Source organism: Rhodotorula toruloides (assembly GCF_000320785.1).
Source record: "Rhodotorula toruloides NP11 unplaced genomic scaffold Scaffold15, whole genome shotgun sequence".
NCBI classification, from domain to species: domain Eukaryota; kingdom Fungi; phylum Basidiomycota; class Microbotryomycetes; order Sporidiobolales; family Sporidiobolaceae; genus Rhodotorula; species Rhodotorula toruloides.
The window spans coordinates 463,946-490,187 of record NW_015622975.1 but is presented as its reverse complement, the minus strand read 5'-3'; the positions used below and the strand labels follow the sequence as shown (position 1 = coordinate 490,187).

The following is a 26,242-nucleotide window of genomic DNA, read 5'->3' as shown; positions in this document are numbered from 1 at the left end:
AGCGTCGCTGTTCGAGCCCAGCACGGAGAGAAACGGTCGAGCAGAGGCGAACTCGCCGAGGGAGCGCAAGCTCCGAATGGCCCGCGTCCGCATCGACGGCGCACCGGTTCCGACGCATGTAAGCTTCCATCGCAGCGTCCATTGACGCCCTTCGAAACGCTAGCGACGAACAAGCCCGCAAAACTGATGATGTTCAGAGTGATGGCTGAAGGCCAGCGGGATGCGCAGGAGTGGCTGAGGCAGGTAGCAACAGCTTGTGTCGACCTCTAACCCGGTGTCAAGCCCTTCATCCGGTCAGCGAGGAGTGGTGAAGAGCAAACCGCCGACTTCGCCTCTTTGATCAGAACATCTCGCACGGCTATCTATCCTCACACATCCGCGGAAGCCTTGCCAGCAGGCTCTCGATTGCTGTTACAGTCTTCTGCAGTACCTAGGGCTGTCCGCACGCCCTACGACCTGCGGCATCTCCCGCTCGCTCCCCTCTCTCATCGGTGACCAAGTCCTTGATCCGGACCACTGTTGCGCGGCGCTATAGCTTCTAGCTCACGCACAACGCCCCTAAATCGACACGATGCGCCTCTCCCGCCCCTCCCCGACGCTCGCCCTCCTCCTCCTCCCGCTCGTCGCCCTCGCAGCCCCCTTCCCCTCCGCCCTCGTCCCCCTCCTCGGCTGGTCCTCCCCCTCCCCGTTCCTCGGACTCGACGACGGCTTCTCCAAACCCATCGGCACGATCGCCTTCCTCCCTGGATTTCACGCTTGCGGGACTCTGCAGATCATCAGTGTCGAAGGACTGGAGTTTAGCGATTTCGAGTTGATGCCGAGAGGGAATGGGAGTGTGATGGAGCGGTTTGAGGAGGGCAAGACGAGTGTGAGGGAGGAGGACGCGGTGGAGGGGACGGTGGCGGCTTGGGCGAGAGGGTGGAGGCAGACGTGTGGGAAGGGCGAGGCGAATAAGGAGGTCAGGGTCGCAAAGGTGCTTGTGGATGGAGTTGACGACGGTGCAGAGCGGAGCGAGTGGGCCAAGGCGCTGGGTGCGCTCTCTCATCCTTTTCTCTCTCCGCCCAAGAGTCGGAGAAGCTGACACCTCCACCTCTCGCAGACGCCCACCTACTCCCTTACCTCACCTCCCTCCCCGCAGCACCGCACAACTCCGTCACCCTGCTCACCTCTCTCTCGCCCTCCACCCTCCTCTCCCTCTTCGACCTCGCCTCACCCCCTCCTTCCTCTCCCTCTCCCTCCAACCCTCCCACAATCCCCTCGCGACCTGAACACACCCACGGACTGATCCACCGCCTCCTCGCGTCGCTCTTCTCCCTCGCACTCAAAGCACTCCTCCTCATCGCGCTGTTCGTACTCGGTAAACGACTCTGGGCGCGCTATCAGACTTGGAAGGCAGCGCGGGAGGGTGCGGAGGGGGCTGGGAGGGTAAGGTTGGGAGACGATGAGGTTCATGTGGATTTGGGGAGTGACGAAGAGGAGGAGGAGGGGGAGGGGGATGCGCCTTGGAGGATTGGGGGGCGAGCGGATGGGCGATAGGAGGAGTGTAGCATACGTGAGGATGCTTGACAGACACTTCAGGGATGCAACGAGCGAGGCTTGGGCCTGTTCCTCTGCTCAGTTCGTCTGGCGCGTTGATGGAAGAGTCGACGAGAGCCGTCCAGCAGCCACAGCCTCGCAAGTCGTACGAAAACGTCCGACACCACTCTGCAAAGCGAGACTGAGAGAGCGAAGGCATAGATAGCGAGCGGACAGAATGCAGGGGAGGGAGGAAAGCGAGCGGCAGTCGACCTGGTCTAGGGCTCACCTCGCGCACAATCGGACCGCCGAGGCTGATCCATAGCTCGCCATGATCTCAGCACCTCCACCAAGTGAAAGCGTCCCGCGCCACAGCGAACGAAACGCCGCGCCACACCGCGCCCTCTCGACATGCTCCGCCTCGACTCTCGCAGCGTCTCCGTCATCCCAAGTCGTTCCCCGTACAAATCAATTCCCCTCCTCAGCTCTCTACAACCCTCCTAACCCAACCCTCACATCGTCCACCTCCGAACGAACGCCCGTCTCCCTCCAGACCTTTCCGAAGCCGCCGAGTCGAATGAACGATGTTGGCGGGTACGGGGAAGTGGTAGAGGGTAGAAAAGATCGCTGAGGAGTGTAAAGAGGCGAAAGGAAGGCGGGAAAGGCGCAGGGAGTGTCGGAAGAGGCCGCTCGAAACCCGATTAGACTGCGGAACGTCGTAAGGTCAGCCAGACACTCGCGGAGGGCCAAATTCGACAGAACGGAACGGTTAAGCTTCGTACGACGCCAGTTGCGTCGCTTGGCTGCGATAGAAGAGCGGTTGGGAGGTCAGCGGAGCGAGGAAGAGGAGTAGCAGGCGAGGGGAGCGGAGCCAAGGTCCCCCGGCTCCCCCGCGCCCGCTTAACGGTGTCTGAGCTACTACGCACCGTTGTACTGGATCTTCGAGTCGGCCTTGAGGCGGAACCACTGGGGAATCGGGCTGTACGCAAGCACAAAGCGGCGTCAGCCGCGTGAAGACTCGAAAGGTGAGCAGCGAGCGGGACGCACCGGTTCTGCTTGGCAGCCTTGGCCAGGTGGACCTTGGTGCGGAACGACTTGTTCGAAGGCATCTCGCTGTCGAGACCGAGGAAGTCGAGGGGGTCGAGAGAGGAAGGGTGCGAAGGTGGGTCAGCGCGCCGCCCAATTCGCCTCGCTCGAGTTTGCTCCGATAGCGATGGTGCCTCTCAATCTGTTCCCGTACTCGGGAGAGACGCCTAGCGAGCGCAGAGGCGACGCGAGGTCGATTTGTCCCCCAGCGAGCACGAGCAGCACCTCCCCCTCCCAAGGCGTCCCAGCTCCCTCACGTCCCCAGAAATTTCCCTGACCGCCCAATCCCGCACTTTCGACGTCCCTGACCCTCCCAACGTGCTCGTCCGTTCCCCGCTGTGCGAGCCCGCCGCGCGCCCTCGCTGAGCCCCCAAGTTTTCGGCTTGCTGGCGGAGTCGGAACGGGTCGTCTGGGCGTCGGAGGTGGACGGGAATGGGCGCAGTGGAGAGCAGAGTCTGGGTGGAGAAGGAAGCGAGCCTCACACTCTGGGTTGTGCGGGTGCGAGAGTACGAAGAGAGCCAGGCGAAGTTGGCGGCGCTGAGCGACGAGGAGGGCAGGGGTCAGCTCGCTCCGAATGCCTCGGATGGACTGCTAGTAAATCTAGTACACTGTATCACAGCATTATCTCCTACCGACCTGTCAAACGAGCGAGAGTTGAGCGACCGTCCTCTACCTGGTCCTCCTCGTCCATCTCTCGCTCACGCAACTCGCGCTCACTCCGCTCTGGGACGCTCAAAGGCCGATCACCCGCTCCGCAGACTCACTAGAAGCCTCTCCACCTCGCGCCGTGACCGTACGTCCTCTTCTCACGCCCCGCTCGACTCGCTCGCTCTCCCCGCTTCTTCAGCCGGGTAGGGCGCGCTGTTCAACGGAGAAGCCCGGCTGGAGCACTTGAAGACGTCGGAGCAATCAACTGACCCGTCCGCTCGTCCCGCAGCCTCGCCCTAGCCTTGCCACCCGCTCCCCCTCGCCTCCCTCTCGCCGCCTCCCTCCCTTCCACGCCTCCCACATCCTCCCTCACCTGTCCCGCTGAAGTAGCGTGAGAATGGCCGACATTCAGTTCTGCAAGGAGTGGTGCGTATGAGCTGGACGAGGGTTCTTGCTGTCGGGAGGGGAGTTGCTGACTTCGCTCGTCTCTCCTGATCCGCACACCCCTTCGCTGGAATCTCTTACGCGTTGTTACAGCTCAAACCTCCTCTACCCTAAAGTAGGCTCCTCCCTATCCCTCACCGCTAACAGCCACCCCGCACACCGACTCGCCCCTCCGCGATCACTCACTGCGTTCGTGACCTCGCAGGAAGACAAGATCCACCACGTCCTCCTCTACTCCTGCCGCAACTGTCCCTACCAAGAAGAGACTCACAACCCTTGCGTCTACAAACACGACTTGATCGTCATCGCCAAGTGCGTTTCCATCCTCCCCTCCCAACATGCGAGAAGAGGCTGACGGTGGGTGATTGGTGGGGTGGGGGAATAGGGAGACGGCGGGTGTTACGCAGGATTTGGATACGGATCCGACGTTGGTGCGTTGCGCGCCGCGCTCTCCCGTCCTGAAACCCGTCTGAGGGGACCTGCGAGTCGAGTTGCGCCGGAACTGATTCTCGATGCGTGTTTGGTGTGCGCAGCCACGAAGCAATATCGAGTGTCCGAGGTGGTGCGTGAAGCGTTTCCTTGCCAGCGGAGACTTTCGCTCTGAGCGGATGCGCTGACTCGCTCGAACGTCATGTTGTGGTGCACAGCGGTCATCACGAGTACGTCCCCCTCTCCTCTCTCTCCTACCCTCCACACACGCACGCTCACACTCCCGCTTGCGCGCCCAGGAGCGTCTTCTTCGGCGACCAAGGCCGGCGCGCACAAACGTCCATGACCCTCTTCTACAACTGTACCAAGTGCGCCCCTCCCCCCTCCCCTCCCGCCTCACTCGTGCTGATGCTGAGAGGACGCGGGAACAGCTGTCATAGGACGTTCCAGGATCCGGCGTTGTTGAAGAGGCGGAAGGAGCAGGCTGCTCAGCAGGCTTGAACGGCTGCCGTTCGCTCTCTGTCTTTCTCGAGATTGGGATTCTTGTTGTAACCTGGTAATCCTTGCGATGACGTTACTCTGGCGGACGGAGAGGGTGCTCGTTCGTTGCTAATCAGAGGCTTGCGGGGTTGTCCGACTTAGCGCAAGGGGGTTCGCAGCGAGAGAGAAAGAGAGGTCCCCGTTTTTCTCGAGTCGCTTGCAGCGAGTTCGTTCCTTTGCTGTTCGCTACAGAGTGACTTGACAGGCTACAGCCAGCGAGCACACACACGAGCGAGTCGACCCACTTTCGCCTCTTGGCCCCTTCACGCACGCGCTCTCGGTGTTTCCGCTCCCTCCGCCCTCGCTCTCGCCAGTCGACTCGCCCGCTCGAGCAGCACACCCAGCAGTCCGTGTGAGTCTTCATCCCACTCCCAAGCAGCGCATCGAGCGACCCAGCGTGGCGGAGCGGGTCAAGCAACAGCCCTCTCTCGTCTCGTCGAGCACAACCCTCAGCAGTCACGCGCGGTGCTCGGTGTGATACACCCGCCTCGTTGGACTCGGGATCACATGGACTCTCGCTGCATGGGACGGAGTGGAGACGGGAACGGACGCGACTCTCGCATGCAGGGGGGTGCGGGCTCGACGTCGCTTCTCTCGGTCGCTTTGCAGGGCTTCTCGCGGTGCGATGAATGCGCGGAATGGGCTTGGCACATGCTCGAGGGACGCCAGGACGCGCTCGCTGGAGGAATGGGCGAGGTGTCTCGGGAGCGAGGCCTTGGGTCTGTGGAGGCTCTCGAGCGGCCCACGAAGTCGTCCGACGGCGGGAGTGCGCGCTGGATTGGACGGCGTGGACTGACACTCGTTCGTTACTCGCGCCACGCAGAGATTCACGAAGCAGCGCCTGGTTCACGACTTTGCGACGACCTCACCTCCTCGAACGGAACCAGCTCTCCGTCGCTCGGCGTCCGACTCTCTTTCCCTCGTCGGCCGCGTCCGCCCCCCTCCCGCGCTCTCACACGGCGAACATGTCTACCGCCTCCCGCGCAGACCGCCACCGTTCCTCCGCCGACCTGTACTCCTCCATCCCCACATCCGACGCCTCGTACCCTCCCATCCGCACCATCACCCCGCGCTCACCCGAGTTCGTCAACCCCTCTTCCTCAGCTTACGCCGCCTTGCCCCCTTCTGTCCCCCACCGCCCGGAATACCACGAGCGGAGCGAGTCGATGCAGACTTACTCGAGCGCTTACTCGACGCCTGATCCGACGTCGAGGTATTCCGTCTCTGGTGCTGGTGCAGGGGCGGAGCGACTCAGAGGAGGAGGAGGAGGAGGGACGTACGATGACGGAGGACGCTACTCGCCTTCGGTCGAGACGGCGGGAGTCTACGACTCCTCGGCCAACTTGAACCAGATGGCGTACCGGAATGCGGGTGGCGGGACGGGGATGACGAGTCGGAGCGAGAGTTACATGAAGGAGTATGGCGGGGAGGGGAGCTACGACGGTGCTGCCGGCGGCGGGTCGGGGATGTTGAAGAAGCGCTACGGCGCTGCCGGGGCAGGCGCAGGAAAAGGCTGGTGGAGTCGCAAGTCGACCTCCTCAAAGCGCTGGTTCATCTGCGCACTCGTCACACTCGTCATCCTCATCTGCGCCGCAGTCGCCGTCCCTCTCGGCGTCATCAAAGGCCGCGAGAACAAACTTGCGGCCGAGACAAAGGCCAACGACAACACCAACCCCAAGATCCCGACTGGGTCGCATCCGGTCGACTGGAAGACGGCGGCGTATGGAGGGAACGGGAGCATGGTTTACCTCGACGATGGGTCGAGCTTCATGTACAACAACTCGTTCGGTGCGCTCCCCGCCCTTCCTTTCCGGAAGAGTACGTCGTGCTAACGGCTGACGGCGCGCGCAGGAGGATGGTGGGTCTCGATCCCGTTCAACGACACGGCCAGGGCGCAGCGCGACGTTCCCCCGCTCGACGAAGAGTGGGACTACGAGAAGAACTTGATCATGGGCGTCAACATCGGAGGGTGAGTGCGGTGCCTCTCCCTGCGCTCGCCGCTCGACTCGACTCGATGGTCGAGGAAGCGCTTCCGAGTGAACGCAGTGCCCTGACTCTCGCTCTCCCCGCTCGCACACAGATGGCTCGTCCTCGAACCCTTCATCGTCCCCGGCATGTTTGAGCCTTTCAACGCCGACAACAACTCTCCGAACGCGACCAACAACGCCATCGACGAGTGGACGCTTTCGGTCGCCCTCGGGTCGAACTTGACTGCTGCCTTGACGGAGCATTACGAGACTTTCATCGTGCGTTCGGCGATGGTCTCTGTCAGTTGGACGCGGCTGACTGGACGGAGTGACCGTTGTGCAGACCGAGAAGGACTTTGCTCAGATCGCCGGCGCTGGGCTCAACTGGGTGCGCATCCCGATCGGCTGGTGGGCGATCGAGACGTGGGCCGGCGAGCCATTCCTCCAAGGCGTCGCGTGGACCTACTTCCTCAAAGCGATCGGCTGGGCGCGCAAGTACGGTCTCCGCATCAATCTCGACTTGCACGCCGTTCCCGGCTCGCAGAACGGGTACAACCATTCCGGCCGACAGGGCAGCATCAATTTCCTCAATGGCGTGATGGGAATCGCCAACGCCCAGCGCACGCTCGACTATATCCGCACTTTGACCGAGTTCATCAGCCAGCCCGAGTACAAGAACGTCGTGACTATGTTCTCGGTACTCAACGAGCCGTACGCGACGACGATCGGCGTCGACAACCTTCGCTCATTGTGCGTTCGCGCGCTCTTCCCTCCCAGTCAACCTCGTCCCGCTGACTGCTCGCCTCGCGCAGCTACATCGAGACGTACAACCAGATGCGCTCGATCGGCGGTACCGGCGCCGGCAACGGCCCCTTCATCACCTTCCACGACGGTTTCGTCACGATGTCGACCAACGTCTCGGCGGGCGGATGGAACGGCTTCCTCAACGGCTGGGATCGCGTCGCGCTCGACTCGCACCGGTACTTGTGCTTCTCGGAGCCGAACAACTGGGGATTGAGCTACCAGGCGTCGCTGGTGAGTCGTCCTCGTCACGCTTCTTTTTCGGTCGAGGCGGAGGCTGACTTTGCCCGCGCCGCAGCCCTGCAATTACTGGGCGGAGAACATGAACATCTCGACCAACACGTTCGGCGTCACGATGGGCGGCGAGTGGTCTCTCGCCAGTACGTCTTGCTCTCCCCCCTCCCTCCTTCAACCGCTAACCCCGCTCGCTCGCGCAGTCAACGACTGCGGCAAGTGGATCAACAACGTCGGAAACGGGTACCGTTACGACGGGACGTACTACGTTCCTGGTAACACGACTGCGCCGGCGTTCAAGAGCGTCGGGAGCTGCGACCCTTGGAACGTGAGTCGAGCTTGCGCGCTGTGCTTCTGCGCCACTTTGGCTCGCGTGGGGGCTCTATGTTGCAAGCGCTTGACTGACTCGTCATCTTTCGCAGGACTGGACGACTTGGTCGGCCGACACCAAGAACGGTCTCCGCCTTGTCGCCGAGGCGCACATGGACGCTCTCAGGGTGCGTTGCGGCTTTTGCCTTTACGACGAGGACACGGCTAACCTTCTCCCGCTCGCAGCACTGGTTCTTCTGGACCTGGAAGACGGGCGTCTCGAAGGACCTCGGCATGATCGCCAACCCGATGTGGAACTACCAGCTCGGACTTGAGCAGGGCTGGGTCCCGACGAACCCGCGCACCGCGATCGGCGCCTGCCCGTCGCTCGTCTCGTCGAACGGCTTCACCATGCCGTACACGACTGCGCCCGCCCCGACCCTCGCGCCCTGGATGACCGGCGGCTCCGGCGCCGGCAAGATCTCGGACCAGGCGATGCTCACGTCGTACTCGGTTTGGCCGCCCTCGTCGATCGGCGCGGCTGCTTCGACTGGCCCGTACATCACGCCCGTCTCGAACCTCCCGACCTACACTCAGACGGCCAGCATCGTCACGCTCTCGGCTCCTCCTCAGCCCACGTCTTGGCCCGCCGGCTACTCCAGCAGCGTCAACGTCGGCAACGGTTGGGCGCAGGCCTCGGACCAGGCCAGCTTCTACACCGCCGTCTCGGGCTGCAGTTACCCGAACCCGTGGTCCGGCGCTGCCGTCGCCGCGCCTTCGACGCCCTTCTGCCAGAGCCCCGCTCAGCCGGCTGCGACGGCGTCGTCTGCGTCGTCGGCCAACACCGCCGCAGCTGCCGCTTCCTCCGCATCTTCGGACGCGGCCGCCGCATCGCTCGGCGCTCTGGACCCGTCAGCGCGCATGAAGCGTCGCCTCAAGCCGACACCTTCGCCGACGATCGCTTTCCAACCGACTCCCCCTCCACAGCCCGCCACGACTTTCGGCCGTCACTGAGTGTCGCGCTCTCACACTCGTTCACCTGTAGATCTCGTCCCCCTCTGTACCCGTCCATATCACCTTGCATTTCCTCTCTCAGCCGGGTTGTATCGACGCCCTTCTTCCTTCTTTCAGCATGCCACCCCTCCCCTTCACGCTCTCGTCGGTTCCACCCACACTCGTTTGCCTCGTTCTTCGTCTCGGATCTTCTTGCAACAGACACTGCCTTCCGTTCCTCATCCTTGCGCTTTACGTTTGTCGAAATCTAGTTGCACTTCCTCCTCCTCGCCTCCTCCTCGCTCGCCTCCTCCTCCTCCTTCTCCTCGTCCTCCTGCTCTCCACTCGCTGACTCTGAAGGCCTTGCCGCTCGCTTGGTCACCGGCGCACTGTACTCCACTCGCGAGGGCTGGCTCACCTCAGCGCGCGCGTCCCTTTGCCTCCACTTGGTGAGTTCCGTCGTGTGTGATGGAGGGGACGAGGAGAAGGTCGCCCAGGGGTGTTGTGCGACAACGGTGAACGCTTGCTGCTATGTGGCTCTTCGGCTGCGTCTACGGAGACGCCATCGAAGGTGCTGCTCGAGCTCTGCTCGACCTCCTCCTCCTCGCCAGCTCGCACCTCTCGATCAAGCCAGAAACCTCCACTCGCGCTGTCTCCTCCACTCGCCAGTCAGCAGCAACGAACGCTGCATGCTCGACACAGCGTCGGGACGAGGAGCGAGGACGAGGCGGACCGAGGCGACTTCGACTGCTGCGTTCGAAGACGATTCCCCTCGCTTGCTCAGCTCGGAACGGGCGGCGACGACGTTTATTCCGGCGCTACGAAGCACGCTCATGGGCGGAAGTGCGGCGTCAACTGTCTGCGTTCAGCTTCGGCGCCAAGGCGACGGGTCTTGATCAGCCTCCTCCTCGCCTCCGCCTCCTCCCTCTCCTCGCTTCCCTCCACCTTGCTCCACCGTCTGGACAAAGGCGCCTCCCATCACTTCGCTCTCCCTCTTCTCCTTCATCTGCTAACCTGCCCAGTCACGCCCAACACACCTGAACACCTCTGCAAACCCTCCGGAAAAACCATGTCCTCCGCCGAAGTCCCCTCCAAGTTCCACGGCTGGTGCGCCGTTTCCAAGGACTCGATCGAAGGCAAATTCGTCTGGCAGGAGTACGAGCCAAAGGCTTTCGCCGACGACGACGTCGATATCAAGATCATGTACTGTGGTGTACGTTCGCGAGATCCGTTCGCTGAGCATCGAGGACTGATGGAGGGTTCGGTGGATGCAGATCTGCGCTTCGGACTTGCACACTGCTTCGGGCGGTACGTTCTTTCGTCTTCCGCAGTCCCTTTTCCTCTCTCTTACCTTCAAGTCTGCTGTGCCGCGCACCCGAGCTCACTCTTCCCTCGTGCGCCACGCGACAGGCTGGGGCGAAGTCGATTACCCGCAAGTCGTCGGTCACGAGATTGTTGGCGAGGTTGTCCGAGTCGGCTCGCAAGTCAAGCACGTCAAGGTCGGCGACATTGTCGGCGTCGGAGCGCAGAACGACTCGTGCCTCGAGTGCGTGCAGTGCAAGGTGCGTAGCTTGGGGTCGCTGAAGCGTTGTGGGAGGACAAGCGCTTCGAACAGGCTGGAAACAAGACGAGCGACTGACGGTGTCGAGCTCCGATAGGCCAGCCGCCCGCAGTACTGTGACAACAATCCCGTCGGGTGCGCTCCCGTTTTCGCACACGCTCAGTAGGAGCAGGATGTCGGCGCTCGAATTCTCGAAGGCTGACCTCCGCCTCCTCCACCTCCTTCTCTCTTCACTTCCGTCTCTTCGCTTCATGCAGGACCTACAACGGCCGCTACTCGAGGGAAGGTCCCGGCAAGGGCGCCAAGTCGTACGGCGGTTACGCCGACTACCACCGCGCCCCCGGCCACTTCGTCGTCAAGATCCCTGACGGCCTCGACCACGCTATCGCTGCACCGATGCTTTGCGGCGGCGTGACTGTGCACTCGCCGCTTGTGCAGTACGGAGCGGGAAAGACGGCGAAGGATGTTGGAATTGTTGGAATCGGCGGACTTGGGTGCGTCCAGCTTGCGCTTCGATGCTCTGGGTGCTCGACTGACCGCATGCACCACAGCCACTTCGGTCTCCTCTTCGCCAAGGCGCTCGGCGCGAACGTTACCGCCATCTCGCACAGCGAGAGCAAGAAGGCCGACGCTGAGAAGGTGCGTCCCGCCTCGTTTCTTGTGCTTTCAACGACGGCTGCTGACTTTCCCGTGTACAGATGGGCGCGACCCGCTTCATCGCGACCCACTCGGGCAGCGACGACGACTTTGCGCCGTACAAGCGCTCGCTCGACCTCATCATCTGCACGACCAACGACGCCTCAATGCCGCTCATCGGCTACCTTTCACTCCTCCGTCCTGGTGGACACTTGATCCTCGTCGGAGCCCCAGAGGGACCCGTCGCTCGTGAACTCCCGGCTTTCCCGTTCCTATTCGGGTGAGTTCGCTCTCTCTCTCGTTGTTTCCTGGTACTGGTGTGCTAACGTTCACTCGCGTTGCAGTAACGTGAGCCTGGGAGGCTCGGCGATTGGATCCCCGTCGACTATCAAGGAGATGCTCGAGCTTGCGGCAAAGCAGAACATCAAGTCGTGGATCGAGAGGCGTCCCATGGAGGTGAGCGATCTTCTTCGCCTCTTTCGCGCCTTACGCGACGTTCTCACGCTGGCAGTCGCTGACGCACGGTCCACGCTCGAACAGGATGTCAACAGGGTCATTCCGGATATGAACGCCTCGAAGGCTCGCTACCGGCGCGCTCGCTTCCCCGTTTTCGTCGTGTACTGTACCCTGACTGGGCTCCTTGCTGTCGCAGCTACGTCCTCGTCAACACCAAGAACGGCGGCAAACTTTGAGCGATGCCTCCGATCCCTCTGTCCTCAGAAGTCGCTCTCTGCAAGCGGCACGATCTCAAAGACGGCCATGTAATACTCAAGTCTATTCCCACACCGTCTGTGTTGTGAGCGGCAGTGAGGCCGTGCTTGAAGCTGTGGCAGAGCAAGTCGCTTTTGCGCGACGCGCCGCTTGACCTTCGCAAATCACGCTTGTCGTCGCTCGAGCGACGCTCACTCGCTCAGATTGCTTCACTCTCGCTCACAACGCCCGTCGCGAAGTTGAACGAGTCGATTGGGAGCACAGCGCAATTAACAGCGCCGACCAACCTGCTCGCCTCGCAGACGCTCTCGCTCCTTACTCTCGCTCCTCGCCGGTACCGTCCCGATACATCCGTAACTTCGCTCGAGCAACAAAAAGCACTGAATAACACTTTGTAGAGACACAACGAGCGCGACCTCGTCGCCTGACCCGTTCGCGCGGGCAACAGAGCCAACGAAGTCGCCTCGCTCCTTGTAGACCCGCTCAGATGGTGTACATGAACTCAGGCGCCCTGCAGCGAAAACTCGACGTCAGTCTGTAAACAAGCGCAAGAGAGGAGGACCGCACGAACCTGTCTCCAGCCTCCCGAATCTCCTCCGCCGTCCAGACCTTCTTGTCGGGGTGACCGTCCGGCAGCGCCTGGTAAGCGAGCTTCTTCTTGTTCTCGCGCTCGAGCAAGAAGGCGTAGAGGGGTGCGGCGACGAGGCCAATGGCGGTGAAGGCAAGCATGATACTGTCTGTGGGAGGAGAAGGAAGGAGAGTTAGCCGGGCGCTTCAAGTCTGGGTAGGTGCGAAGCGTGTAACGCACGACCCATGATGTAGCGGGGCTTGTCCTTCGTGCGGTAAGCGTTGGTCGAAGCGAGCGCGCCCAAATTCTGCGAGAGCAAAGTTGTCAGGCGAGCGCGAGAAGCTTGAGGTTCGCGGCGCTACGCACACCAATGCCGATCTGGAAAGCCGAGCCCGTCGCGCGCTTGGTTTGCCCAGAGAGGTTGTTCGTAAGCCAGGTGACGCTCTGGGAAAGCAGGAAGAGGGTCAGCGTCCAGGCGACTTCGAGGGGAACGAGGGGACGGACCGTGGGAAGTCCACCGTATGCGCCACAGGCCGTTAGGATTAGCCCGAAGTACTTGACTCCAGTCGGGGCAGGCGTCACTGAGGTCAAGGGAGAAGTCAGCGTGCGTTGGGCGAGCTGGAAGAGGTCTGGACGCACGGTTGATGATCAATCCAACCGCGCACAACACCAAGTCGAGCATCATGTAGACGAATCGCTTCTTCTGCCGGTCGGCGAGCAGAGACGTGACTAGGACGAAGATGCCTGCGGGGTCATCGTTGTCAGCGTCGACGTCAAGCGGAGCCGTCGACAACGTCGCCTCCGCTTGAAATCAAGAGTCTCGGATGTCCGCGAGAAAGAAGACTAGGACGCACATGCGGCAATATACACCGGGAGGGTCATAAGTTGAGATTCCGCGCGGGTGTACTTTCCGAAGGAGTTGATGAGCGTCGGCGAGATGAGCGAGATGGCGTAGAGAGCTGTTAGGTTGAAGCAGTCCCAGATCGAAGGGAAGCAGGTAGAAGAAGGTCGAGGGACGAGGAAGGAAACGGAAAAGATCGAGGGAGGACAAGTTCGCACGAGGAGTCAGGACGCGGCCGGCTTGGGGAGAAAGAGGAAAAAAAGCGTTCGCACAACCACCCCCCAATAGAACGCCGTGCCCTAGGAGAAGGAGGGAGAGTCAGCCAAAGACGTCTAGAAGGTGAACGGAGGGAAGGGGAGCTCACGACGTAAGTTTGCCAGTCCGTGAGGGCCTGCCAAACGTGGTTCTTTGCCACATGTTCGGCCTCGCCTACCGAAGAAGAGTCCGTGGCCTTGCGGTAGATGAGCCATTCGCGTTCCTCGTCCGTGAGCCACTTGCAGTCTGCCGGGAAGTCGGAGATGAGGAAGAAGGCGGAGACGCCGACGATGAACGTTGCGAGTCCCTCGAGGATGAAAATCCAACGCCATCCATTGTAGCCACCGACACCGCTGTAGGTGTTCGGGTCAGTCTGCGTCGTCTGGAGAAAGAAGAAGAGAAGGAAGGGTGAGCTCACGCCATGAACTGGAAGCGGAGCGTCAGAGGGATAGCCGAGGCGCTGGTCAGCGCCATGAGCTCGTGAAGCATCGCGGAAGAGAACGCACGGAGATGCCGTAGGCGAGCAGACCTGTGCGAGGGAAAGGAGCGAGGTTAGTGAAGGTTCTCTCCCACGGCTTCGTCCGTCTCCGCATTCCTTCGCCTGACGCAAAAGAACATTCACGCACCAGAAAAGGCTCCGGCGAGAGTCGCCGCACCGAAGAAGAGCGCGACGCGAGTCTGGGAGAGGTGGCTGAAGGTGAGGAGACGAGTCAGCGACGTGGGCTCAACTCCGCTGAGCTCGTGGAGGCTGTTGACGTGCCGTGGGTACCAAATCGAGATATACAGGCTGTGCAAGAGATATTTGAGCGAAATCGGAGGCGAGGTGGAAGAGGAGGAGGAGGGAGACTCACATTACGCCTGGGAAGACTGTGCAAGAGACACGTAAGCAACTTCGGAGGCGAGGAGGAAGACGAGGGAGACTCACGACCGCACTCCGTGATGCCGAGGAACAACCGGGTCGCGACGAGACCGCCAAAGGAGTTGACCGTGCCCATGAGTGTCATAACAATCGACCAGCACTGGGGCGAAGCGTGATGGTCAATGACAGAAGAGAGAAATTGGAGTGGAAGAAGCGAGACGGACGACTGTGCAGAGGCCGAGCCAGCGAGAGGGGCGACGGAACTTCTTCATGATGAGGTTGGCGGGAACTGCGCACGGGAAGAGCGGGAGGGTCAGTGCGCACTGATCAAGACAACCTAACGGACTGCGTACCTTCGCAGAGGCAGTAGGTGACGAAGAAGCAGGAGAGAGCGGTCTGCGGAAGAGCGAGGATCAGCGACAAGTCGAGGGGCAAAGACGGGTTGCGGCTCACGTTGTACTGCTGACTCGTAAGCTTCAAGTCCTTCTCGAGACCCTCAAGGCGGGCGTTTCCTGCAGAATGGCGGAGGAGGCGCAAGTTGGCGAGTCGATGTCAGCGGCCTTCTCAAACCGCCCATCCCGACTACGCTCTCGCTGTGCGCCCGTCGTAGCCCTTCCGCTACTGTCGCGTCGAACTCACCGATGTTTCCCCTGCACACGGCGAGAAGTAGAGCCGTCAGCAAATTTTCCCGACTAGTCGGAGGAGGCCCAAGTCGAGACGAGCGCGTCGCCTTCGCTCGCTCTGGACGACCAAGTCGAAGCAACACACCTGTCCATGAACGAGAGCAAGTAGAGCACTGCGCAGCGAAAGGTGAGGCGTGAGCGGAAGTGTGACGGAGCGAGACAGCGGGAGGCGGCGTACGCGAGAGAATGGGCATGATGCGCAGGTCGACCTTCCTGTAGAGCTTCTTCTCCTCCGCCGGCGTGAACATACGCGACGGAAGCTTGACGTGGCCATCGCCCTCGCCGCCGCTCGAGACGCGTTCGAGGTGTTCGGCCGCCACGAGCTTCTCCTCCTGCGGGAAGTGTTTCTCGACGTCGCTCATCGTGGGCTTAGTCGATAGCGTCGATAGCAAAGCGCTCGAGGCAGCTGTGAGGGTAGAGAGGGAGAGCGGATTGTGTGGAGGTCCCGCCCGCCCGGGGGATACGAACGCCCCCGCGCCGAGCAACAGGTCGACCCGCACCCGCAGAGCGTACAAAATCTCCGGCCGCCTGCTTCGTCACTGCTCGTTGCGTTGATCAGCTTTGCGAGCCCTCGCGGTAACGCTAGCGCCAATCACAGCCCGAAGTGGGGACTTCAAGGGCCGGCCGGATGTCGAGCGGAGGAAAGGGCGTCAATTGAGAGCTGCTGGCGCGGGCGCAGCGACACCGCGCTGGTCGAGGCTCGCCAGAGGAAGGCGCCCACGTCGCAGAACCTGCTGAGAAGTGCGGTTGTGGAGCGCGAGCAATCGACATTTGAGTTGAAGAGCCGTCGGCAAGGAAGAGCAGCGAGTCCCAGGGCGTGTTCGGCCGGTGCCAGCGGCAGCGACGAGCCTTCAAGCGCGGGTGCAAGTGTCTGGCAGAGCGCTGCAGCCTTATCCGCTGAGTAAGCGAGTAGTCGAGGTCAGAGGGAGGGGAGGACGACGTGGTCCATATCGAGACGCTCCTCGCTCTTCTCACACACGCGCTGCTTGGCTCAGGATTGGCTTGAACCTCTTGACAGCTCCAGAGAAAGCCTGCCGAATCAGCAGCACCGTCCCACGCCGCACGTTCACTGCCCACTCATCTTCATCACTTCTCGCCCCTCGACCCGAACACGCCGTCGGCCACAACCCCTCTGCGCGCCCCACCATGTCTTCTCCGCCCGCGTACACCCAGTCTGTGCCCGCAGCCGGCTTGCGAGTCCCCTGCTCGAGCTTCCAGGCGTTCCCGGACCACTCCCTTACCGGACCCGCCCCCTTTCGCGACTTGGACTGCAGTCCGGTGTTTGTTTGCAGCGTGCTGATGGACGGGAAGTCGGTGAGTGAATGTGCTGGGTTTGTGGCAGGGCGCGGCGGTGCCCTCGCCTCGATGTAGTCAAACTCGCACTCACGCCCACACCGACCCCGCAGGTTCACCCGGCTAAAGTCACGCACGGAAAGGCGATGTACAGCTACGGTGGAGCTGAGAGGCATCACGAGGTGCGTTCCGGAGCTGAGCAGCGGGACACGGTTGCACCCCGCCGGCGACTTGTCAGTTTCGTGCTGACATAGACAATGCTGTCACTCGCAGGGCCGCTTCGACATCTTGCCAATCACTGAGGCGATGGAATGGGTCCCGACAGGCTACGGACAGGTTCGCGACGCTTTCTCAGGACTTCCACCTGAATTCTCGCTGACCTCGCTCGAGCAGATCCCTTCCGGCCGTCGACCTGTTGAAGGTGGCTTTGAGGAGGGCGGACAGCATCTCTTTCACGCCATGATGACGATCGACGGCGTGCAGGTGCCCGGAAAGACGGGCGAGCACTTGGTGAGCCGCCTTTCTCTCTCCCAAGTAAACCTTTCCACACGAGCTGATCAGCTTTACGCCACAGCACGGCGCCAACTTCCCATGGGGAGGCGGAGAGGTCGTCCACGAGGCCGGCTACAGCATTCTCTGCTGGAGGTGATCGCGCCGCCGCCCGCAAGCCGACCTCGCCGTTCCCGCCATACCCTCCCTCTCTCGACTTGCGCTGCATCTCTTTCCGTCTTCCGCCTCGACTCTTCAAGCAGTACCGTCATTTGTCGTGCCATCACTTGCAGGACTCCTTCTTCGCAATGCATTGCAGTCACTATCCAGGACGACTTGCTCGAGGAAATCGCGAATGTCGCTGCTCGACTCGCCGCTTCCGCCTCCTCCTGCGTAATCTTGCTTCTGAGATCTCTTCTGAACTCACCGTGAGCATTCAGCGTGCAAGATAGAGCGTCTGTGCGAGGGTGTCGTCTGCTCATCCAGTCCTGCTCTCCCTTGTCCTCCTCCTCGCGACCGGCAGTCTAAAGGACCGCACACACGCGCACGCCCACCCTCGCACGCTTGCTGAACACGGACTCAAGGTCCACCGCTTCGCCTGCGTCGCCCCAGCACACTGGCCAGCTCCCTCTCTCCCCCACCAACGACCCGCTCTCTCACACCCTCTCGTCCAGCGCGCACCCAGCCACTTCGCCAGCACTCGCGTCGAGCTACTCGACTCGATACAGCAGCCCGCCACAGCGCATCGCGAGCTCGGGAACGATGGAGGTGAGTTGTTCGACCGCGAGCGACCTGGTCGAACATGCACGACGGGACGGCGGTGGCGGTCACTCGGGGACTGGATGAGCAGCTCGGGAGGCTTTGAAGGGCTGGATAGGCAGGGCAGGCACATCAGCGGCCGGCCAGGAGCAGGAGGAACTCGCCTTTCGACCGATGAACGCAGGAACGAGGGTGCGAGCAGGAGCGGCAGGACAGGCCGTGCGAGACGGGCAGCGGGACAGTTGAGGAGGCTTTTGGGCAGGTCCCCACTCGGCCCGAGGCGTATCGACAGCTCGTACGGCTGTTGCCGCCTGCCTCGCCCCTCGCTCTCCACCCCTCCTCTCGCTGCCTCAACAACCTCGGACTCACGACCTCAACATCCTGCTGCCGAGGTTCGACCGCACTGACAACGTTCTCGCACGTCCGAAACAGGCCATTCTCGACTTTAGCCAGCCGCTCGATGTCGGATTGTTGGACCAGGTCGCGCAGGTGATGCTGACGGGAGCCGGAACGCAGGTGCGTGAGGATCTGCGTCGCGATATCGGCTCACTTTCGACGGGGAAGAGGCTGATTCTGGTGCCATGTCGTCCCTTGCAGCAACAACAAGCGTCGACGGTCCTCGCCCAGTTCCAGGAGAACCCCGAAGCCTGGCAACGCGTCCCAGCGATTCTCGAGACGTCGTCCAACACGCAGACCAAGTACATCGCGCTGCAGATTCTCGACCGGCTGATCAAGACGCGATGGAAGGTCTTGCCCGAGGAGCAGCGGAGCGGGATCAGGAACTTTGTCGTCCAGGTCATCGTCAAGACGAGTAGCGACGAGGCGACGCTCAAGAGGGAGAAGAGCTTCCTCAACAAGCTCAACCTCATCTTGGTGCAGATTCTCAAGCAGGAGTGGTGCGTTCGACGTCCTCCTCTGCGCTTCCGCTCGAAACCGCGAGACTCACGAGGCGTTCCGTCCTCTTCCTCCGCTCTTTCTCCTCGACGCACCTCCCCTCGCCACTCACAGGCCCCACAACTGGCCGACCTTCATTCCCGAAATCGTCACCTCGTCTCAAGCGAACCTCTCGATCTGCGAGAACAACATGGTCATCCTCCGCCTCTTGTCGGAAGAGATCTTCGAGTTTTCGGCGGAACAGATGACGACGGCCAAGACCAAGGCGATGAAGGCGCAGATTGTGAGTCGGTCGTCTGGCGTGGACTCGCCAGCAAGGCCTGCGGACCCGCTTGAGCGTGTCCTCCTGACAAGAGACGCTGTGACTCATCTTTTTTCCCGCCCGCAGTGCCAAGAGTTCGCCGAAGTCTTCTCGCTGTGCGTCGAGGTGCTCGAAAAGGCCGACAAGCCGTCACTCATCAAGGTCACGCTCGAGGCCATGCTCCGCTTCCTCAACTGGATCCCGCTCGGATACATCTTCGAGACGCCTGTCATCGACTACCTGATCACAAGGGTGAGTCCGCGTCCGGGACGCTGCTCGTCTGCGCTCGCCAAGCCCGTGTGGGTTACTCAGCTGTTGACGGTCCGTATGCTGACTCGCACCTTGTACGCAGTTCCTCGAGGTCCCCGAGTTCCGTAACGTCACGCTCAAGTGCTTGTCCGAGATTGGCGGCCTCCAAATCGGCGCAGAGTACAACTCGAAGTTCATCATCCTCTTCAACATGGTCATGACGTCTGTCAACAAGATGATTCCGCCTTCGACAGGTGCGTTCGGACTCTCACGATGCGCTGCGATAGCCGCGTCCACCTGGCGGAAGTTGCTGACGATGGAGGTCACCTTCGATAGACATCGCCGGCGCCTACGAAAACTCCTCCGACGCCGACCAAGAACTGGTCCTCAACCTCGCCATCTTCCTCACCAACTTCCTCTCGGCGCACGTCACGATCCTCGAGACGCCCTCACACCGCGACGTCCTCCTCAACGCCCATCTCTACCTGATCAAGATCTCGCAAGTCGAGGAGCGCGAGATCTTCAAGATCTGTCTCGAGTACTGGGCGAAGCTCGTCGCCGACTTGTACGACGAGATGCAGAAATTCCCCGGCGGAGAACTCGCGGCGAACCCGTTGTTGAGTCTCGGCGGGATGAGCGGGTTCGGCGGTGCGGGAGGAGCGGGCGGACAGGGCAGGCGGGGGATCTACACGGAGGTCTTGTCGAACCTGCGGCTGGTCATGGTCGAGCGAATGGCGAAGCCCGAGGAGGTGCGTCAGGTCTATCCTTCGCCGAGAACCGCTGCGACGAGCTCAAGGGCGAGCAGCCGTAGCGTGATAATCGCGCTCGTAGAGCTGACGCTCCTTCGTTTTCCTCGCTCGCAGGTCCTTATCGTCGAGAACGACGAGGGCGAGATCGTCCGCGAGTTCCTCAAGGACACGGACACGGTCGTCCTGTACAAGAGCATGCGCGAAGTTCTCGTCTACCTCACACATCTCGACGTCGTCGACACCGAGATGATCAGTGCGTTGCGACTCGTTGTCTCCCTTCACGGCTTCCTGCTGACGCCTCGTCGCGCCTGCAGTGACGGAGAAGCTCTCGAAGCAGGTCGACGGTTCCGAGTGGTCGTGGGCGAACCTCAACACGCTTTGCTGGGCTATCGGATCGATCTCGGGCGCGATGAACGAGGAGACGGAGAAGCGCTTCCTCGTCACGGTCATCAAGGGTGAGTGCCCATGCACAGGTCTTGGCGAACGGACTGAACGCGCAGCGCTCCCAGCCTCCATGGATCCGTAGTGCTGAGCTCACGTCCACGTCTTTTCTCCAGACCTGCTCGGCTTGACGGAGATGAAGCGCGGCAAGGACAACAAGGCCGTCGTGTGCGTTCTCGAGACTTCATCTCCTCCCCTCGCACCGAACTAACCCTCTTCTCCTCCGCAGCGCGTCTAACATCATGTACATCGTCGGACAATACCCTCGCTTCCTGAAGGCGCACTGGAAGTTCCTCAAGACGGTCGTCAACAAGCTGTTCGAGTTCATGCACGAGACGCACGAGGGTGTCCAGGACATGGCGTGCGACACGTTCATCAAGATTGCGCAAAAGTGTCGCCGCCACTTCGTCATGCAGCAGTCGGGCGAGTCGGAGCCGTTTATCGAGGAGATCCTCCGCAACCTCCAGCGCATCACCTCCGACCTCGCACCGCTCCAGATCCACACGTTCTACGAAGCGGTTGGCTACATGATCTCGGCGCAGCCGAACAAGCCCCAGCAGGAGCTCCTCATCGCGAACCTCATGCAGGCGCCGAACGCGGCGTGGGACAGCCTGATGGCGCAGGCGGCTCAGAGCGGCGCCGAGATCCTCTCCGACCCAGAGAACATCAAGATCCTCTCGAATATCCTCAAGACGAACACGGCGGCGTGCTCGTCCATTGGCACCTTCTTCCTCCCTCAGCTCGCTCGCATCTACATGGACTTGCTGGGCTTGTACACCGCCGTCTCGGGCATCATCTCGGCGACGACGGCGGAGCAGGGGCTCATCGCGACGAAGACGCCCAAGGTCCGCGGCTTGCGCACGATCAAGAAGGAGATCCTCAAGCTTGTCGGCGAGACCTACATTCGCAAGGCGGAAGACCTCGAGCAGGTCAACCGCGACCTCATCCCGCCTCTCCTTGAGGCGATCCTCGGCGACTACAAGCAGAACATTCCTGCAGCACGAGACGCCGAGGTCCTCTCGACCATGGTCACCATCGTCTCTCGCCTCGGCGTGCGTGGCCGCTCGCTTCTGTGATTTCTATCCCAGCTGACCGCCTTCTCGCGCAGCCGCTCATGACGGACAAGGTCCCCGCCGTTCTCGACGCCGTGTTCGAGTGCACGCTCTCGATGATCAACCAGGACTTGACCGAGTTCCCCGAGTGCGTCTCGCTCAGCCGCCCGCGATGTTCGCCCGCTGACCGCGATCGTTTTGCAGACACCGCGTCGCTTTCTTCAAGATGCTCCGAGTGATCAACCTGAACTGCTTCGACGCGCTGCTCAAGATCCCGGCGCCGCAGTTCAAGCTGGTCATGGACGCCGTCGTCTGGGCCACCAAGCACACGATGCGCGACATAGGCGACCTCGGTTTGACGATCTGCGTCGAGCTCATCGACAATGTCGTCGCGGCCGGCCCGGAAACGTCGAACGGCTTCTTCCAGGCGTACTACCTCGCCTTGCTCCAAGACATGTTCTTCGTCTTGACGGACGCCGACCACAAGTCGGGCTTCAAGTCGACCGCGCTCGTCCTCGCCCGCCTCTTCAAGCTCGTCGAGCAGGGCGACATCCAGGCGCCGCTCGACCCGTCCGCCGCCAACAACGGCGTCTTTGTCGCCGACTACACCGCCAACCTCCTCAAGTCTGCCTTCCCCCATCTCCAGCCCGCTCAGATCACCGCCTTCGTCTCGGCGCTGCGAGAGCAGTACGGCGACTTCAACAAGTTCCGCATCACTCTGCGAGACTTCCTGAGTGAGTTGGCCGTCTCCTCTGCAGAGCGTTCTTGTCGCTGATCATCGATCGCCGCAGTCTCGCTTCGCGAGTTCCAGGGCGAGGAGGCGTCCGACATCTACGCGGAGGAGCGTGAGGAGGAGGCGAAGCGCAAGCGCGACGAGGATCAGGCGCGCGCTGCTGCGGTGCCCGGAATGCGTGAGTCCGCGCATGCTCTCGCCCACGCTCGGCACCTGCTGACCTGCTGCTCGCACGCAGTGAAACCTTCCGAGGCGATGACCGGCGAGGACGAGGAGTTGTGATCAGGTCGAGGTGGCCGCTTTTTCGGGTCGACTTCGCGCTTGGGCTTTGCTAGAACAGCGCCGGAGTCCCCATCATTCCCAGTCTTCATTTCCCTTCTCTCGATGCGCTTTCCCTCTTCTCTCGTGCCATGCCTGTAATTACCCTAGCTCGCAATCGTTTTTTCGCAGACCATGTTCGCGTCGCGATACTCGAGAGACGATCCGACGAAAGGGCGCGGTAGCAGTGCAAGCGAGGTCTGCAGGAGAGGGCTACTGAGACTGTCGGAAGAGTGGAGCAAGCAGCACAGGGCGAAATAGAGGTGAGAGAGACGAAGTCAGGGAGTACGACGGCGCTGCCGAGCGACAAGGGAGTATGGAGGAGCGGGGAGGAAATAGATTGAGAAGGGCGAATCAGTGCATGTCGGACAAGAGGTGTCGCCGGCTGGACGTCTTGCGCTTGAGCTCGTAGAGGCTGAACGCTGCCGGATAGCCGCCTCCGCAGTAAGAGAGGTTGTCGTCGTCGCAGAGAGCGTTACAGAGGCTGTACGTAAACGTAGTCAGCTTCACGAGGGGCGAGAAGCCGGCGAGCGAACGCACCCGACATTCAGCTTCTTCGGTGACGATGGCTTCGGACCGACCCAGCACTCGCCGTGGTACTCGAGTCCGGCGTAGCCGTACCCTTGAGCAGCAGCGGTGTCGAGGCACGACTGCACCGTCTTTTTCGGGATGTCGATGCGCTTAGGGAAAGCGCGGCCGGGGTTGTTGTCGGCGAAGCATCCCTTGTACGTCCACTGGCCGTACTTGGTGACGGTCTGCGGAGTGCTGTGATACCTACCGGTGTCAGCGACGTTCGGAGACGGGGCACAGGACTCGACGGCTTACCCAGGAAGGACATGAGCGCCCGGCGGAGGGATGTTGCCCTCGTAGACAGTCGGCTTGAAGCGCTTGGGCGTCGCCAGGTTCTTGCAGCTGGTCATGCCGGTGATGGCCTCTTTCTCGGTGCGAGTGATAGGGTTGCAGCCGGGGAGACGGGGGAGGTTGGCCAAGACGACTTCGTTAAAGTCGGGCGTCTTGCGGCAGGCGGCGTGGTTCGGGTCGCTCCGGTCGTACAGTTCAATGATCTTGCACTCCTCGATGACGCCGCTGTCCGCCGTCTGCGGGTAGGAAGGTCAGGGAACCGAATAACGGCGATTCCACCGCCAACTCACGCAGGTTTCGATGGCTTTCTGTAACAGATCGACAGGCCACCCTGAATAGAAGTCCCCATGCCAGCCGTAACCGGTAGGATCACCGTTGGCCAGGACGAGAGGTTGCGTCGGATCCATGGCGGTGTTGCGGAACGGCTCGAGCGCCTGCGTGTAGTAGCTGATCTCGTAGAAAAGGGTGACGAGACGGTGAGGGTGAGTAGACGGGCACTGAAGAGGACGGAAATCAGCGGAGAGGGAGGGAAGAAGGGGAGAGGGAAAGGCGGACGTACAGGACCCGATTCTCCGTCCGAGTAGGCCATGTGGCTTCCGTCGGGCTTGTAGAGGTCTTTGCCGTTCCAGCAGGACTGTTAAGCAAGTCGCGTGGAGTTAGTCGGGTCTAGCAATCGAGAAAAGAGGAGGAGAACCCGGACGAGGGAGGAGAACGTACAGGGAAGCGGATCTCTCCCCTCAAGTTGCCGCTGCAGACCTTGTTCTTCGGGAAGCCCGTCTCCCTCGTCGGACTGGCGCTGCCGAGGCAGTTCCAGCCGATAATGTCCTGGTCGGGGCCGGAGGTACGGTTGTTCGTGCGGAGCATGGGCGAGCCCGTCACCATGCGGAAACCGGGCGGGAAGGCCTTGATAGGATACTTGTCCGACGGGTGGTAGCGGAAGAGGTAGTAGCTGCGCGTACGGGCGTCAGCGTGGCAAGCCAGAGCGAGAGCAAGCGAGTTGACGCACATCAAGCCGCCGCCAATCTGCGGGACGGGCGTAAAAGTGTTGTTCTTGTTCCACCAGTAGAGCTGGGGAGTCCAGTAGGCCGACTTATCCTCGACGGCCTTGGCAGAGGTGCACGTCGAGTTTCGCAACTCCTCGTAGGTGACCGAGTCCTTGAAGTTGCTGCCCCCCGAGACGGTGTGGACGTGCGCCGAAACGGTGCCGGGATTGATGATCGGGTCGGCTCGCTCGACGATGAGCTGCGGCATCACGGAAGGAGAGAAGAGTCAGCTTTCGTCTCAGTATGGGAGAAGGGGAGCACTCGGGACGCACCGGGTTGTCGAGCGGCATCCTGAAGAAAGCGAGTGACCCTGGAACGGCATAGAGCAGCGACAGCGCCAGAGCGGTCGCCTTGAAAGCCACCATCGTGAGGGGGGCCTGAGCGGTGGGGAGTAGGGAAACGAATGTGGGAGCGAGTGTAGGGCGTCGGTAGGAGGGCTGGACCAGCAGCAAGTGTCGGAGGGATAGAGAAGGAACGAAAAGGAACGGAACGGGTGAAGCGTAGAGAAAGAGGAGCGAGATGAGTGAGCGCATGGCGAGCTGTGCGGGCAGCGGAAAGTCCATGGAAGCGTGTCAGACGCGATCGGTCCGTCCGCACGCGGTGATAGCGTAGGCGGGCCGGGGAGAGAAAGGCGGAGTCGCCGCGGATCAAGCCGCAGCAACCGCGAGGTCGACGATTGGTCGACGAGGAGGTGTAAGCAATCGCAGGAGGTACGATAAGCTGCGCTGACGCTCAGCGAGCTCGATAGAGGTACATCAGGGAGGCATTGAAAGTCGTGGGTCATGACCGACGCAGCGGGCCCTGGATCCCGCGTTCGATGCGTCGACCTTGGCGTCGCCCAAGCCTTCAGCCGTTCCCCCAGTCCTGTTGCCTGCCGTTACGACTTGCCCTACTTCGCCTTGGTCTCTTCTGTTACGCTTAACGCCCGCAAGATGACCCTTCCTGAATCCCAGATGAGCCAGAGCGGGATGACGACCCAGCTGACGAAGCGCCAATCATTAGCTCAGATGGTAGAGGAACCAGCGGAGTCAACGCACAGTCCATTGAAGAAGGCGAGGTAGACCCAGGTGTACAGCGGGTGAGAGGTGTTGAGCGAGGGCGAGCCGGTGATCCATTCGGGAGCGAAGGTCATCCAGCCGCCATACAGTTCCGCCACTCTGCGCTCATGCTCGCGTCAGTCGAGTTTCCGACGAATCGCCCGAGGCACGATTGAACGCACGACAAGATGATGCTGCGAAATCGAGAAAGATCAGGACCGTCCTTTGAAGGCGCTGAGAGGGAGGATTCGCACGCACATCCAAAGCCTCCACGCCTCGTTCCTTGGTCGTCGCATCCCATTGGCGCAGTAAGCTGCCAAAGGACCAGCTCCGAGGACCGTGATGAGTTCGATGGACACGACGGTCGGGTCGCTCGTGCCCCATCGTGTGTCGGCGAGGGCATACTCCCGCCAGAGAGCGGCGAAGGGACCTGTGTGGTGTAACGAGTTGGGCAGAGCGTGAAGGACGCATCTCGTCAGACGCGAGCAGCAGGGAGGAGGGAAGGGACGAACCGGTGCCAGAGTTAACAGTCCGAGGGCGCGGGAAGGAGTGGAAGACGAAGGAGGCCTCGAGAGTGAAGTGCACCAGCGCATCGAAGGCGAGCCACACAAAGGTAAAGCGTTGGGCAGCGCCGGCGTATCTGAGAGGAGGGGGAGACCATGGTGAGCGGGCTCGGTGCGTCCGATCAGCCAGTGAGGTCCGCCCATCATAGCTGAGCCTCTTGTGAGCGTGTGCGCACCTTCTGGCAGGCAACAGGCGCTGAGCGAGCGCGACAGCGAGGGCAAGTAGAGCGACGGTCGAAGCGAGCGAGAGCAACGTCGTCTGGGTGAGGAGGGTTGGAGGCGGGGCGTGGTGGACTGTCATCGTCACTGCAAGTGTCGCTCAGCCAGTTTTAAGCCCTACAGAAACGATGCAAGCGAACAAGTTGAGCGAGAGAGGTGTT

The 26,242-nt window shown here is 61.5% G+C and overlaps 10 protein-coding genes across 10 annotated transcripts; 6 read left to right on the top strand and 4 right to left on the bottom strand.

Moving 5' to 3' along the window:
- Positions 1 to 571: 571 nt before the first annotated feature.
- RHTO_01934 (uncharacterized protein) lies at positions 572 to 1,536 on the top strand (the record flags this gene model as incomplete). Its single annotated transcript, XM_016415613.1, has 2 exons — positions 572 to 1,031; positions 1,100 to 1,536. 2 exons carry the CDS (start codon positions 572 to 574, stop codon positions 1,534 to 1,536), a joined length of 897 nt encoding a protein of 298 aa, XP_016272587.1.
- Positions 1,537 to 2,004: 468 nt separating this feature from the next.
- On the bottom strand, positions 2,005 to 2,624 carry RHTO_01933 (60S ribosomal protein l39; the record flags this gene model as incomplete). Its single annotated transcript, XM_016415612.1, has 3 exons — positions 2,005 to 2,318; positions 2,442 to 2,494; positions 2,563 to 2,624. The coding sequence occupies 3 exons, from the start codon at positions 2,622 to 2,624 to the stop codon at positions 2,005 to 2,007; spliced, it is 429 nt and encodes a 142-aa protein (XP_016272586.1).
- Positions 2,625 to 3,646: 1,022 nt separating this feature from the next.
- Positions 3,647 to 4,623, top strand: RHTO_01932 (DNA-directed RNA polymerase II subunit RPB9; the record flags this gene model as incomplete). Its single annotated transcript, XM_016415611.1, has 7 exons — positions 3,647 to 3,675; positions 3,787 to 3,808; positions 3,899 to 4,005; positions 4,079 to 4,124; positions 4,227 to 4,255; positions 4,422 to 4,490; positions 4,554 to 4,623. The coding sequence occupies 7 exons, from the start codon at positions 3,647 to 3,649 to the stop codon at positions 4,621 to 4,623; spliced, it is 372 nt and encodes a 123-aa protein (XP_016272585.1).
- Positions 4,624 to 5,627: 1,004 nt separating this feature from the next.
- RHTO_01931 (glycoside hydrolase family 61 protein) lies at positions 5,628 to 8,987 on the top strand (the record flags this gene model as incomplete). The annotated part of the gene is made up of 9 exons (XM_016415610.1): positions 5,628 to 6,450; positions 6,514 to 6,631; positions 6,743 to 6,908; positions 6,973 to 7,379; positions 7,442 to 7,664; positions 7,729 to 7,810; positions 7,868 to 7,992; positions 8,087 to 8,161; positions 8,220 to 8,987. The coding sequence occupies 9 exons, from the start codon at positions 5,628 to 5,630 to the stop codon at positions 8,985 to 8,987; spliced, it is 2,787 nt and encodes a 928-aa protein (XP_016272584.1).
- A 1,048-nt stretch (positions 8,988 to 10,035) lies between these two features.
- On the top strand, positions 10,036 to 11,855 carry RHTO_01930 (alcohol dehydrogenase (NADP+); the record flags this gene model as incomplete). Its single annotated transcript, XM_016415609.1, has 10 exons — positions 10,036 to 10,179; positions 10,241 to 10,274; positions 10,377 to 10,528; positions 10,625 to 10,662; positions 10,785 to 11,021; positions 11,079 to 11,166; positions 11,226 to 11,443; positions 11,508 to 11,619; positions 11,704 to 11,780; positions 11,816 to 11,855. 10 exons carry the CDS (start codon positions 10,036 to 10,038, stop codon positions 11,853 to 11,855), a joined length of 1,140 nt encoding a protein of 379 aa, XP_016272583.1.
- Positions 11,856 to 12,357: 502 nt separating this feature from the next.
- On the bottom strand, positions 12,358 to 15,442 carry RHTO_01929 (MFS nicotinic acid transporter; the record flags this gene model as incomplete). Its single annotated transcript, XM_016415608.1, has 18 exons — positions 12,358 to 12,385; positions 12,446 to 12,611; positions 12,683 to 12,749; positions 12,809 to 12,886; positions 12,947 to 13,023; positions 13,082 to 13,186; positions 13,297 to 13,401; positions 13,575 to 13,998; positions 14,045 to 14,067; positions 14,165 to 14,325; positions 14,390 to 14,405; positions 14,464 to 14,557; positions 14,622 to 14,686; positions 14,751 to 14,793; positions 14,851 to 14,909; positions 15,037 to 15,047; positions 15,166 to 15,193; positions 15,259 to 15,442. The coding sequence occupies 18 exons, from the start codon at positions 15,440 to 15,442 to the stop codon at positions 12,358 to 12,360; spliced, it is 1,734 nt and encodes a 577-aa protein (XP_016272582.1).
- A 784-nt stretch (positions 15,443 to 16,226) lies between these two features.
- RHTO_01928 (uncharacterized protein) lies at positions 16,227 to 17,022 on the top strand (the record flags this gene model as incomplete). The annotated part of the gene is made up of 5 exons (XM_016415607.1): positions 16,227 to 16,394; positions 16,487 to 16,555; positions 16,647 to 16,709; positions 16,767 to 16,883; positions 16,948 to 17,022. The coding sequence occupies 5 exons, from the start codon at positions 16,227 to 16,229 to the stop codon at positions 17,020 to 17,022; spliced, it is 492 nt and encodes a 163-aa protein (XP_016272581.1).
- A 602-nt stretch (positions 17,023 to 17,624) lies between these two features.
- RHTO_01927 (exportin-1) lies at positions 17,625 to 22,322 on the top strand (the record flags this gene model as incomplete). Its single annotated transcript, XM_016415606.1, has 15 exons — positions 17,625 to 17,630; positions 18,054 to 18,137; positions 18,219 to 18,517; positions 18,630 to 18,798; positions 18,904 to 19,068; positions 19,169 to 19,319; positions 19,402 to 19,814; positions 19,929 to 20,067; positions 20,129 to 20,269; positions 20,372 to 20,423; positions 20,485 to 21,307; positions 21,364 to 21,455; positions 21,512 to 22,041; positions 22,099 to 22,218; positions 22,279 to 22,322. 15 exons carry the CDS (start codon positions 17,625 to 17,627, stop codon positions 22,320 to 22,322), a joined length of 3,228 nt encoding a protein of 1,075 aa, XP_016272580.1.
- A 390-nt stretch (positions 22,323 to 22,712) lies between these two features.
- Positions 22,713 to 24,627, bottom strand: RHTO_01926 (WSC domain protein; the record flags this gene model as incomplete). Its single annotated transcript, XM_016415605.1, has 8 exons — positions 22,713 to 22,842; positions 22,899 to 23,123; positions 23,184 to 23,455; positions 23,510 to 23,716; positions 23,779 to 23,853; positions 23,937 to 24,168; positions 24,226 to 24,461; positions 24,535 to 24,627. 8 exons carry the CDS (start codon positions 24,625 to 24,627, stop codon positions 22,713 to 22,715), a joined length of 1,470 nt encoding a protein of 489 aa, XP_016272579.1.
- Positions 24,628 to 25,151: 524 nt separating this feature from the next.
- On the bottom strand, positions 25,152 to 26,163 carry RHTO_01925 (protein of Emopamil-binding protein family; the record flags this gene model as incomplete). Its single annotated transcript, XM_016415604.1, has 6 exons — positions 25,152 to 25,242; positions 25,300 to 25,419; positions 25,482 to 25,493; positions 25,558 to 25,729; positions 25,812 to 25,939; positions 26,039 to 26,163. 6 exons carry the CDS (start codon positions 26,161 to 26,163, stop codon positions 25,152 to 25,154), a joined length of 648 nt encoding a protein of 215 aa, XP_016272578.1.
- Between the last annotated feature and the right edge of the window lie 79 nt (positions 26,164 to 26,242).